Here is a 13,700-nt window from a genome sequence, read left to right on the forward strand (position 1 = left end):
TCCAGAATGCAACATGACAACAACAGTAGAAGAGAGCACCAATCCCAATGAACCAGTATCAAGATTGTTAGTATGAAGGCACATAAGCATTGTTACTTAAACCAGACGCCCAACTTGTTCAAGCACCAGTACCTCAGTCCCCTGACCTGCATACCCCTTTAGAGTCATAAACCTCATCTACAGTGTCTTTTTTCCCCTTCAACAATTCCCTCTATTAAATGACAGGGCATCTATCTAAGATTTGTAACTGCACCTAGCACAACAGTATCTGAACACCTCACACAATCTCTAGTCTTCACTACGGTCCCATAAAGCAGGGAAGTGCTCTTAGCTTCACTGTATAGATGGGGAACAGAGGCAAAGAGAGAGACAGGAACTTGCGAAATGACAGAGAAATCCATGGTGGAGCAAAGAAGTAGGCCAGGGCTGCAGCATGACTACATGGTTGTTTCTTCTTCTAGAGGCAGAGGATAGTAGATCACCATAACAGACTTGTTGGGAAAATCACCAAGACCAGGATTTGAACTCACAGTGCATGTCTACATCACGTTGCCTTGAGCTACACCATTAGTTTGGATGCCAATCAAAGTACAACAAAAGAAAAAATAGCAAGTCTGTGATATGTTTAAAAGAAATTGTTTAATTTCACATCTCTATCTGCTAGTGTGCAAATTAAAAAAATAAATAAAGAAAATGTTCCAAATGAAATGGCTAGAACTTTGACACTTCTTAAAATATACATTTTATTATTTTCTGGTGTTTTGCTGTGAATGTTTCATTCAAATTGTGAAGGTACACAGCCTTTACAAACTTCTGGAGTAAAGATTTTTATCATTGCAGAGGAAAATACATAGGCTATAAAATGTGGAAATTCATTAAATATTTAGTATTACTCCCCTCATCTATGCTGTGGAATGCTTTGTAGAAATACTGTATAAAATAAGGCAGACTTTTGATAGGGAGCTTAATTATAAAATTTTAGGGGGGTGGAAACAAATTAAGGTTCCAACTTTTTTGTTTTTTAATCAAAGGGAAGATCATATGGTCATCACAAGGATTGTGAGAGATAAGTACTGCAGCTCTGTTGCTTAGACAGTATACCTTTTTTGTTTATTTTACTACTCTCAAGTGAGACCTTTCAATAAAACTTATTTTAATTAAGATAAATCAGACAATATTTAACCATACACATCTATCCTTACAGTGCAATAAAAATGTATCATTGTATAGTATTTTGTATTTGCATTATGAAAATAAAAGGTCTGTACATCAATTAAATGTATATTAATGAGTATGAATCATGTAAATTTGTAATGCATCTAAAGTTGGCTTTGGCTTTTAAGTATTTATAAATTCATAGAAAATATTGAACATCTAACAAAATAAATAAAACATATCATTTTAATCATAGATGCTAACGATCAACTTCAAAAATTCTTGTTATTTTTTTACATTTGCTACTAAATTTCTTTAAGAGAACTCACTTTCAGTAGTGCTCAGAAGTGAATGATTGCACCTTCTGTGATGTGAAAAAATAGAGTACATCTATTTTTCATAGATCAAAAACTCCTTCATGAAGAGTTGCAGTTTAAATGTCTGATTGTTATACGTAACTGTTCTTAAGTGCTTATAAAAAGCATGGAGCTTTCTCAGAAAAGCTGTGAGTCACTATTAATAGACACTTCTTCACTTTCAGAATTGAGGATTAAGCAAAATCTTCTAGAGTACACCCTTTTTATGAGGATGTCTTCAAGCTTCACATATTGGTATGAAGATAATGCAAAAAAATATGTTCACTAATAGACCCTCTTCAGTACAGTTACTGCAGCAATCCAGTGTAATTCAGCTTCATAGGCTTATTTCATTGGAGTCCATACACGATAGTTTGCAGGAGTCAACTGCTGATTTCATGTTCTTTTAAAATGGACAGTTCCACAAGTGCATGGATTTAGCCTTACTGTAATACTGAAGAGACCAAAACAAATCTGAAATCACATGAACAAAAGTGAGCTTGAATAAATATGCATCTGGTTAGGTAAATTACACACCCTGGCCTAATCGCTATTCAGGTGGTGGTCGAAGGCTTCGGAGCTTCCTTTCATCTAGTCCTTTCCAGTATTTAAAGTTATTATCCAGATGCTGCATCAAATTTGGCAGGTCTGCGAATGCTAGGAAAAAAAGGACACAATGTATTTAGCCTGCAGAACTGAAATGGTCACTTGATTCTGTTTTCTGGAACAACTGAAAATAGTCAGGAAACTGTATGTGTTCAGGAGGATGGATTATATCTGTCACATTGATACCTGAAATGGTTCTAGTCTTACAGCTCTTGAGGTCACTTATGCACCATCCCAGAATAGCTAGTTAAATGTTACATATTTAATAACAGTGATGCAAACAATAGAAAGGACCATTTTTCCATCAATTGTGATTATACCCATTATGCTTGATAAGGCATCATTCTATATATGGACGATTTGACATTTATGGGAGTGTGACCATCCCTACTACTTTAATCACTCATGACAGCAAGGGAAAAGAAATGGCTGTTAGCAATTTTTAAGCTTTAGAAAATTATATGAGAACATTCATGATGTTATCCCAGTGGGTTCAGTTAACATGCAAGTCAGTCATATAATAAAGAGGAAACCAAACTTTGCGTAAAAATGGCATATTAAAAGCAGCCACAAGAATTCTTCATAGTATCAAAATACATGTGAGCAATAGTTAAGCTACTGGGCTAAATGGGAATGCAGCAAGGCTCCCCCTCCCATTTGGAGTCACAAGGCACCAATACTGTATCGCAGTCTTCTCAAAACAATTACAAAATTCTTATCAGGAGGGAATTTCTTGCAGAAGCCTGCTTACCATCCCAAGCATCAAACATATCCATGATGAAGTAATCAATAAACGATATTTGGGACTTGGGGATACTACAAGTATTTCTGTCAAAAACAGGCATCACCACAGGTAAACCTTGTCTCTTTTCTTCATCAGTCTGCAAAGAAAAATTCAAGTGATTATTTTTGACACATCGTTCTAGTAATGAACTTCCTTTGGTGGCAGATGGTTGGACAGCAACTAGTACGTGCTACTGCTTAATTAAAAGAATGGAACAAGCTAGTGATTCTGAATGTGAGAGCAGATATATGCTGCAGATGCACAGAACACTGAATGGTGCCCTCCAGTGTTTCTCACAAAAGGAGACATTTACTTTCTGCATCTACTCACAACACAGGGTTTGTGGCATTTCATGGTTTATTTTTTAATTAAAATTACTTTGGGGCCAACAGAAGCACCAGAATTGCCAGTTCTGGTGAGAAATGGAGTTTTAACTATACCAGAAGAGCCCTGTTTTTCTGCTAAGGCACACAGGCCTAAGTTAAGAATGTGGTTTGCAATCAGTCTGTAAGGGTAGCTGTCCAGCAACCCCCACCCCTCTCCCCCTAGCTAAAAACTCAGCCTCTTTATTCCTTGCTTTCTTTTCAAACTTCCGAGCCTCACTGAACATGCTCCTTGCCCAACATTCGCGTTCTCCTCCTAACCTTGAAAGACAGCCAGTATACACATATGCAGAATACCTTCTTCCTCTGCATGCTGTGACTGGAGTTCACTTTTAGGCAAAACATGGACAAAAAAAACAAACTGCAAACTAAGCCATGCGTAAGACGACCATTTTCAAAGCCTGCCTGGTAGTGACAGCCAGCTTCCATGTGTTCACATCTGAGTTGGCAATAGTTCTTTACCAACAATATTCATTACTTTAAAATACAAACTAATACCTGGAATAGAAAAGTGCAGCCTGGAAAGTTTGGCTGAGAGTAAGGGGAGTCAGATTGCCACTTCCTCCCAGGCTACCACTAGAAACACTCAGCTGGAATTTCTCTGACCTCCTTTATCTACTTTACCTGTGCAAAGTATTCCTCAGAGATACGACCAGCCCATTCAATGCACTGCTCTAAAGGTCTGCATGGATTGGAAACGTCTGCACACTTTATCAGCATACGCTTTATAAGGATACGATTCTCAGGAGATGTGAGCACGGTTTTGACTGGGTCTCCATCACCATTATTCTGCAATATTTCAGAATGAAAAGCAATGAATCAGAAGGTTTTCTGCACAAGTGTTCAAACACTCTCTGCTTTGAGACACAACTCCCAATGTCTCCAACAGGACCCCAGTTCTGCATTCTTAGCATGCTCAATATTTAGGTATTATAGTGATAAGAAGCACATAAGTAGAGAGATACAACTTATATCTATCCATCCATCCTGCACCTGTTCAGTGCAAACAAGCCTGCCTCATTACTATGAGATCAACTAGTGTGACAGCAGCACTATTGTTAGCAATATCAGCTCTTAATAATCCTCCCATGCATGAAGTTTTCCACCCTCACACCTCTTCCCATTCTTCCTCAACGGAGAGTGCCATTAAACAGTGGCGTGTACAAGCAAACCTTTTGGCCACTGGTTTGCTTAGCTATTGAACAGGAACTCTGCTTTCAGAGCCTTCACCACTGTTAGATCAATTAATTAAAAAACAAAATGAAACTTGGTCTTGATTATCTTCCTCCTCATCGTAGGACTGAAGAAAAAGTGGCTGTGGGCCACTTAAGACGTGTGAGCTATATTTAGACCCTAGGCTGCACTTCTCTCTTGCATGATAATTCACCCAAGCAAGGGCTAAAAAACAAAGTGTTTTACAAGCTGTGTCTGAAAAGTCACTTCTTCCTAAGCTCTGAATTTCTGGGCACAGGGCATTAGAAGCAAGACACCTAAAAATGCACCTCTAAGAACTGGAATGCTTGTCTGCCTTATAGCTGCAGAGTGGATTAAAAACAGGGCCATAAGTGCTACCACTAATTAGATTGTATGTATGAATTTCTCATCCATAAATCTCCAGGTGCCTTACAAAGAAGGAAGAATTGTCATTCTGTGTCTCTTTTGTAGGTGCAGAAACTAAGACACAGAAGGGACTTGCCCAAGATGATAAGGATGCACTGATAGAGATTTTTGGGGATGATACTGATAGCTGATTTTTAAGGAGCATATCAGCCGATACCAATCCGATTTCTGATACACAACCCAGCAGCTTGACTGGCTGGTAAGTCTGTTATGGTGGAAGGGAGGGGGAGGGGAAGGGAAGGGGCATGGCAGGGCATATCGAGGCCCCTGTGGTGAGGGAGGGAGTGGGGCTAGAGCAGGGACTGGGGCAGGCAGTGCCCAGATGGGGTGGGGCAGGGCATGGGACAGAGCTGTAGCTCATCCAGGGGATGCAGGGTGAGGGGGAGGCTCCCACCATTGCATGCAACCTGGGAGGGCATGGGGGGCGTGTGCCTCCCTGATCTGCGTGGGGCAGGGCGGCTGCCACTGCAGGCTGGGGCCGGGGCTGTGCTGGGCTGTGCTCGGGGTGGGCAGTGCTGGAAGGGAGTCTACAGGGGGGCTTCAGCCATCCCAAAATTCACTGTAGCCCCCCAAACCTCCCTCCCAGTGCTGCCCTGCCACCCACTTTGAGCACAGCTCGGCCCAGCCCCTGCCAGAAACAACCTGGTGGAACCCTGGCCCCAGCCTGTAGTGGCAGCCCCCCTGCCCTGTGCACATCTGGGGGCATACCCCCCCATGCCTTCCCAGGGTGCATGCAGTGGTGGGACCCCCCCCTCCCCATGCCCCCCAGATGAGCCGCGGCTCTGTCCCGCACCCAGCCTCGCCCTGGCTGGGCAGCGCCTACCCCAGCTCCTGCCCCACTCCCTCCCTCACCATGGGGGCCTTGATCTGCCCCCTTACACGCCTTCCCCTTCCACCACAACAGACTTACCAGCTGGATGCAGCTCTCCACACTGCTAGGCTGTGCTCCTTGCTGCCTACGTGTTGCAGCTGCACACATGCAAGGGGCACTTATTGGCCAAATTATTGGCCGCACCAGGCAAAAAAAGCCTATTTCCGATACACTCAATTTTCTTCATATTGGTGCCAATCTGATATCAGACTGATGTATCAGTGCACCTCTACAAGCTGATACAGGGAAAGCAGGGAATGGAATCCAGGTGTCTTGTCCCCCCTCCCTGAGTCCTGTCCTGACATCTTGTCACCCACAAGAGCAGCGTTTGCTCCCTTTCCATACACTGCCCTCATTTGATTTCCATCTATTTCAGTTACTTGGTCTGCTCCTTCACTGACCTAACCCATCTTTCAACCCAATCCAATTCCTGTTAACGTAAGAAAAAACATTCCTTCAGTTTTACCAGAGCAGGAGAAGGCCCTTTGTGAGAAGGCCTTTGGTGGGCTGGGACCACCGTCAATCATGTTGGCCAAATTCTTTCACTGATTCTTTGGCTCATCAACCTGTTTGTCTGATAATCAGATTTTATGTTATGTGAGGCAGGGACTGGCTTTTGTTCTGCATTTTTACCGTGTATAGAATAAAGGATTCACCATTTGTGAGGTGTGCTGGTAGCAATATAATTATGAAAGCAGTCAGTTCCTGCACCTGTTGTATAACAGGTTCTTGCTAGACAGATTTCCAGGGTTTGCAAGGCTAAAGTAAACGTGGATTATGGTCAGCCAATGCAGCTAGAATCTGAATTTCTACCATCCCAGTCTATAATTAGCACAGATTTTTAATTATTTAATTTTTAATTAAGTCCTTCCTGCTAAAACAAAGCCATTTGGAAAATGGCCCTTTATTTACTCAGATGCATCAGGCCCCACAAGACTGAATTTCTAAATTACTCTGTGTCTCCCCCCCCGCCCCTTCTAGATATACAGCTAAGTGAACTAGTTACTGAATGAGCTTAGCAGATGTAAACAGTTTTGCAATTTAAGACAAGTGACTGAAGAGGCAAAGTAAAGCAACAGAAACCCTAAAACTACTTGTTTCAGACAAGTTATAAAATGTAAGGGCTGAAAATGAATAAGGATTATTCAGTAAAGGACACTGTGGATTACTGTGCTGAGTAAACCTCCAGGGACTGAGAATGGATTTTGCTTCTGTTATCTGGACTTTCTTCACAGCAAAGCCACATTTCTTGTCAGTGGACAGATGTCTCGGGAATAGAATCTGTTAACAGGCTTAGTCCCAGCATCCTGCTGGGAGTACAGAGGTGTCTCTGCATGTCAAATGTTGGCTTCCTGTCATAAATGTAGGTGACATCATTAAGGGAAATGGGAGGATAAAAGTTGGAGCTGGAAAGGGTTTTTTTTTCAGTTTATGGAACAAAAGAAGAAAGGAAGCAACAACAGTAACTCCTCAGCATGGCTCTTTGAACACGTATGTATTAAAAAAATACTGCAAGAGGAACTGTCCCACTTGGAACAAACACTTGGCAGCTCTGCCTACAAAGAGTGCAGAGCCCCAGCAGCACTTTGAGGCCAAGTGAAGGAGAGCACTCTGCCACTGCCATCCTGTGCAGGACCAGCCTTGAGAGGAGGTGCTGCACTTCTGCCCTGCCAACAACAGACACGGCACATGTGCTGTTTTAACCCCTCAAACAGTACAGTCCTTTTAATAGGAATAGCTTATGAGAACATAAGAAGTGCCATGCTGGGTCAAGCCAATGGTCCATCTAGCCCAGAATCCTGTCTCCATGGAGAAATGCACAGATAAAATGGGCGAAATGCTTTGTTTCATTGTTTACATAAAACAATAAATGAAGCCTTTTTTCTCACCTTCTGAAAATATGTACACAGGTACATCTTGCAGAATACCCTTTGGGACAGGTTTGGCCAAGAAATCAGTGGGGCTGCACAGACTATGAGCCTGGGCAGAATTACACTTTGACTTGAACCTGTCTCTGCTCTTGTTTGAATGGAGAGGACTGGAGGCCTAAGACCCTGCTCCAACTTTCTTCCTTCGCTGACTGTGACTAGCTCCAGTAAAAGGGCCACTCAATACATGTTAGGATGCAGGTGGTGAAAGGATAGAGAGAAGAAGCATGTGATAAGACCTTATAGCTCACAGGAAGGGGAAAGTCACTATCTATGCCCTTAATAATCCTCACTTGTATCTGTGGATTTGAAGTTAGTTTCCCACCTGCAACTCCTCTGGCAGTTGTGTGGCCTAATGGAGGAAGTGCCTGGTTTATATTTCAAAGGCAGCTAGCTAGCACTGAGGTTTAACTTGTGTTTTGAAATTCTTTATCTTTTTATTTCTCAGTGTTACCAGCATCCGTACTTTTTGAACACCTCATATAATTATCTTGATTATCTTAGAATATACTGCATTTACCAAACATGTTAACAACCTCTTTTGCTGAAGGAGCAAAATAATATTCATTATTGAGTCTATGCTCTGGAACACTCTGCAAGGAGGGTTTGCATCTAGATGCTTTAGTTATCAGAGGTTTTGACAACATGAATATTGCAGAAGGTCACACACTTTGCAGCTTATTCAGGCCATGTGCTGCCCTCAGCAAGGGTTCCTTATTTTCTTTCACCCTCCCCTGCTCCAAGCTCCCTATGCACCTTCCTCTCATCCTACTATAATTTCCCCACCTGCTCCCTCATGTGTCCTTCCCACTGCTTCCAGGACAGTGTCCCCCGGTTTTCCTACCTGCCAGTGGTTCTATGCGCCCCCATTCTTCCCAGTGCTGTGGGCCATTTCCCTCTTCCCCACCATGACAGAGCACTCCTCCTCCAATCTTCTCCCTCAACCTAATCTTGTCTGTTCTTTCCCCCGCATCCCGTCAGAAGACCCCCATTTTTGCCTCCCTCTTAATTCCCTTCTTTCTGGTTGGGAAACAAATCATTCAGGGAGTCATCATTTTTACACTCCACTGCAGTGACAGGCAGAGTTGAAAGGGCAGGTTTGGCTAAACTGGGGGAAGTTAATGGCTGCCATCACATGGCTCTTTGATTTACAGACTATCGCAGATGGGCAAACAGAAACATGCCATCATGCATGAGCAGCACACCTCATTTTGTTCAGCCACTTTGTGTGCCTGAAAATGAAAAAGAATCCTCACTCCTCCCACTGCTGCAACTTTTCCTCTTGACATGTTTCTGTACTGGAACAGAGCAGTATCTAGCCCAACTATTCATCATCCATTTTGTTGGCCTCATGGTTCCATTAAAACACCTGTCAACAATTTTCCAGTGAAACAACAACGGAGTCTTTATGCCTTCCCGTTGTTCTTAGGTAAACCACTGTATTGATCCAAAGCATTCTACAGCCAGGAAGACATAATACAAAAGGCAGAACTGAAAAGAAACCATCTGAAGATGTGCTTGCAGGCTGGGCTCTAGACTCACACATCCCCTTACAAGACCCTGTTTTGTTTCTCATAATTCTGCCAACCTTTAACTATTCGAGCTAAACATCTCTCTGCCAAGATGTCTGCCCCAGCCTGAGTCCCTGCAGAAAAAAATAGCCAAACTGGTTCAGCCATTTCCAGAAAGAAGGAATAGAAAAATACATGTTGTTTTTGCTGATGTTGAAAAATTCTGACAATCTTTTCTTCAAGAAAATGTAGTATTACACATACTTTAGAGCAAGGGCATGCCATTTGGCTTGGAGTGTTCATTGTGACAGGCCAATTGCCTCTGTGAAATTCCACTGCCTAATTTATAAGCCTTTAAAAATATTAAAAAAGCATAGAAAATATAAGCTCAGGCGAGACTTATTTATGCCTATGGCTGAGTAGGTCTTTCCATGCAATTACATGCCAAGTCTGGGTCTAGGCCCAGAATTGGGAATAGGGAGGCTCTCTCTCCTGTATTCTTGAACCAACAACTTTCAGGGCCAACAGCATGCAGAGGAGGAAGCTGACTTGAACCTAGAAGGGACAAAAGCCAGCCTCTCCATTGAGACAAAGGGGCTGGGAGGAGAAGACTGGAACTTGTGGAAGATACTGGGACTGGATGAACAAAGAGTCTGGGTCTGGAAACCAGGAAAGTAAACTGGGATTGGCTGGGCAAGGAGATGGGGGCTTGGAGGTGGGGAGACTGAGTTGTGGGCCAGAGCACTAAGATTAAGACAGCAATTCAATCTCTGTTCCCAAGTAGCCCTGGCACCTTTGCAGAAAAGGAAAAAAGGCATGCCAACAATGCCGATGGGTTTGCAGCATGAGCATCTGCCCTTTTCCTTGCATCTTTGAGTGAAACCATCAATACCTTTTGTAAAGGCAACTGACTATGCAGTCATCAAATGTCAGTAACCAAAAAGGCTCTGGACTACCACCTATTTTGCTGTTCCTGGAATTGTGACACTTAACAAAATAATCCAGATTCTGGGGCATTCATGGGACCCCAAAACACTACTAGCTTTAGCCATATCTAATCTGGTGACATCCAAGTTACTTCCATATATCTCTGAAAAACCCATCCTAGACTAAAGTATAAGCAAGACATGAAAGTGTCTCTCCCTTTCCCTCTGTTTCTGGTGGCTGGCTCACACAGGTTTTATGCGTCTTATTCTCAGAATCCTCTTTGGATTTGGATGATCAGAACCCAGTTCTTCTTTGTCTGCCTGTCAATTAGAAAAAGAATTTACAGTCTGGCTTACCCCACTTTCTTCTAGTGCTGCCAAAGGTTTATTAATGCTGTTGACAAATTTGTTGACATGCTCAAAGTGCTTTGTCATTTCTGTTGCTAGGACCATGTCAATAATGGCTTGACGCAGGGTTCGATATTCATTCCTGTATATAGGAGGAAACAATTAAACAAGCTGGCTTGTGCGCTGAGAGCTGTTTGCTCCAACTGACCAAACCTTACAGCCGAAAAAGTGCTGCAGATCATTTGCATTTCAAAGAAATATAGGGGGAGAAAGAGAGGCGGGGAGAAATGCCTTGCAAGGTAGTTCTTTGCTAAATAACTGTATTATTTTGGTGTAAAGAATTATGTCACAATTTGACCTCTGTGAGTAACATGTGGGAGGGAGGTGGCATCTGCGCAGTGATATTGCCGGGACACGCCTCTCAAGCACATTCAGCTGTGGTTCATGCCCCCCAATGAACTACTGCTGACACTGAAGAATGTGCAGAGGAGGCAGCCATGGCCATCCTCTCCCATCACAATGCCCATCTCTCAGAACAGCACCCAGGGATGCCTCCGCTGAGCAAGGAGCACCCTGAGCCCTCTCCTCTCTTCTCTGCCCAGTACACATACACAGGGTCAGCCAAGGGGTGGCTCATAGGTCCTATGGAAACTGGGGGGGCACAATTTGTGGGTGGCAACATTGGTGGTGGGCTGGTGAGCAGCAACCACCTGCAGAAGTCGCCAGCGGCGGCCAATCTCAGGGAGGGCATGTGCTCCCCACCCGTGTCTCCCTACCAGTCACCTATGGCAGTAACTTATAGTTCTGATCAGAGTGGTGTCCCAACCCACGAGAGAGGCTCCTTGGGAAGACCGTAATAAAAATAAGAGGTACATAGATACTTTACATTCCCTGTAGGATAAGAGAGGTAGGTGTTGTTTCATGAGCCAGCCCTCCCCCTGGCTAAGTCCACTTATTAAGAAGGAGCTACTGTCCTCTGATGAGTTTGTTTGCATTATTGATATTGCTGTAAGATACACAGAATAAAAATCTGTGGTTAATGGAACATTCCACCTTTCAAACTGACCTCTCCATGTTTTTAAATATATTGCATTTATCATCCCGGGTAGTGAGCTGGAAAGCCAGGGCAGCGTGATGGCTCTCTAGTACTGCAGTGTCATTGTAGAGGATCGCTAGTTCACTGCCAGCATTACACAGGAAAGAGTTTGTTCTTCCTGGGTGATCCACATCATGAACAGTGGCAGCAATGAGAGCAGCAACCTCATCAATGGGATCCAATGTTTGCTGAAAAAAGAAAGATGTTTAGTATTTCCGGCAGAATCATTAGGAATCCTAGTGGCAAAAGTGAGAACTCTGCAGATTTAGGGTCAGATGTTGTAAAGGGAGCCATGGAAAAATCACTATATACTTCAGGGAACTTGCCATGATATTTCTGGCCATTTCTGGCAGGGAAAGAGTCTGGTAAACTTCTGGGTCTGATATGTGCCTGGTTCTGCTCTTGCTTGGACACACTGCTGCTGTGGTGTAGAGAAGCCAAGAGAGTGGTGCTAGTACGTGCACTCTGGGCTATTGGGGGCCACTCTAAGCTTTATGCTGACTGCCAGGCTTTGGTGTGGATAGATGGAGCAAATGGGTAGTGCTTTTTCTTCAGGAGCAGTCTTAGCACAAGCAGGCCCTTTGCACTTTCTGAATTTTGCTTACTACCAAGTTTAACAAAATACATCAAACTTGAAAAACTGTCAAGCCAGAAGCCACTTTCACTCAAAAACTGAGAGTATGTTGGCTTAGAAACAGGAAGATTAATGCAAAAACAAACAAAGCTAAACCAACAGTTTTCACAGAACACCAGCCCATTTTGATAGGAAAATCAATTACTATACGCCCTTTTCTGTTAAATTCATAATGACATGCAAAAAGGCTTGAGTGCCCTCAGTCTTTCAAGAAATGTTTACATGATTTTACTTCTAAAAAGCAATGTCTTCGGATTAGAGTTGAAAAAATTCTACGAGGAATTTTTGGTGATTGATAAACTGTTTACTCTATGAAACAAGCGTGCACTGGGATAAGCGCTTTGGCTTATATTCTGGTAGTTTTTCTCAGTACTTTACCTCATCAATAGGCATTTGACTATTTTGCATTTCATTATAAAGACAATGAGAAAAGGGCCAACTGTCTCTGAAAACTTTGTGGTGGTACACAAAAGAAAACTAGTTTGTAAAGGCAAACCATGTTTACATAAGACCTGTTACAAAGTATCATTTAATCAGAACTATTTAAGCAGAAATTTTAATAACCCAAGTGAAAGAATCAGAAGTTAAGATTTTCAAAGCTGCATTTAGGATTTGGACACAAAGTATCCATTGAGGCTAGTGGTCATTTGATGCCCAATCCCTTAGTTGGCACTGGAATATTCCAAAGGTAGGTGAAATGTGAGCTGCAAGTCAAGCCCCATGGATGTCACTGCAAGTTTTGCTATTGACATCATGGATGCAGGATTTCATCCACTTCTAAAAGGTTGACTGAGAGATTATGCATTGACTACGGAGTAGTCTCATCTCAGTAGCACACAAGTGTTGCCTGAAAATGTACGCTGGTGCTGGCTTGCTTCTACCTGTTAGGTGCTGTTTATATGATACTATTTGTGTCTGAAAATCAGAGGGGAGAATTTGAAGCAGGATCCTTGAAAAGGACACACCATCTGACTTGTGACGACACATTTCTCAATCAGTTTGCTGGTGCCATTTCCAGCTATGGGCACAGCCAGATTCTGCTGGGTCCTGATGAAGTTATGTGGTATGAGGAAGCCACCTGGGTAAGGATCAGCAGAATAGCACATTTTCCACTGAAGCCCAGAGACTGCTCTGTGCCTATTCCTCAGAGCCCCACAAAGGGTATGAAAGAGGCAGGGCCATGTCCTCCCCCTGCTCTGCAGTGCAGGGAAGCTCCTCCCCACAAAATGGTAGGGCATGTTCCTCCTGGAGAGTTCAGGAAACGAAATGCCTCTTGGGGCCACAAAGCGTATCACATGTGATTTACTCCACGGGCAGTTCAATGGCAGGGTCACATTTAGCAATAACAACTCAGCACCTTTTCCCTGGTCCTTGGAACCTCAAGCAAAGGCAACATTTTTTCAAGCCACAGTGACACACTGAGAAACCAGCCTTGCTACAAGGCGTTTCAGTGGCTCACACAAGTAACTGCTTGTCTACCTG

General features: G+C 43.1%; 1 protein-coding gene across 2 annotated transcripts in view; it reads right to left on the reverse strand.

The window, feature by feature from the left end:
* Positions 1–620: 620 nt before the first annotated feature.
* PDE8A (phosphodiesterase 8A) overlaps positions 621–13,700 on the reverse strand; it is a 310,375-nt gene continuing 297,295 nt past the window's right edge. For both annotated transcript variants that reach the window (XM_019504133.1, XM_019504132.1), the window contains exons 18-22: positions 11,555–11,772; positions 10,498–10,630; positions 3,909–4,073; positions 2,869–2,998; positions 621–2,168 (exon numbers count right to left, since the gene is read on the reverse strand). In XM_019504133.1, the coding sequence (XP_019359678.1) occupies positions 2,062–2,168; positions 2,869–2,998; positions 3,909–4,073; positions 10,498–10,630; positions 11,555–11,772 (753 nt within the window). In that variant the 3' untranslated portion in view covers positions 621–2,061. The remainder of the gene's footprint in view (positions 2,169–2,868; positions 2,999–3,908; positions 4,074–10,497; positions 10,631–11,554; positions 11,773–13,700) is intronic.

This window comes from Gavialis gangeticus, unplaced genomic scaffold, assembly GCF_001723915.1.
Source record: "Gavialis gangeticus isolate Ggan-Ray unplaced genomic scaffold, GavGan_comp1, whole genome shotgun sequence".
Taxonomy (NCBI): domain Eukaryota; kingdom Metazoa; phylum Chordata; order Crocodylia; family Gavialidae; genus Gavialis; species Gavialis gangeticus.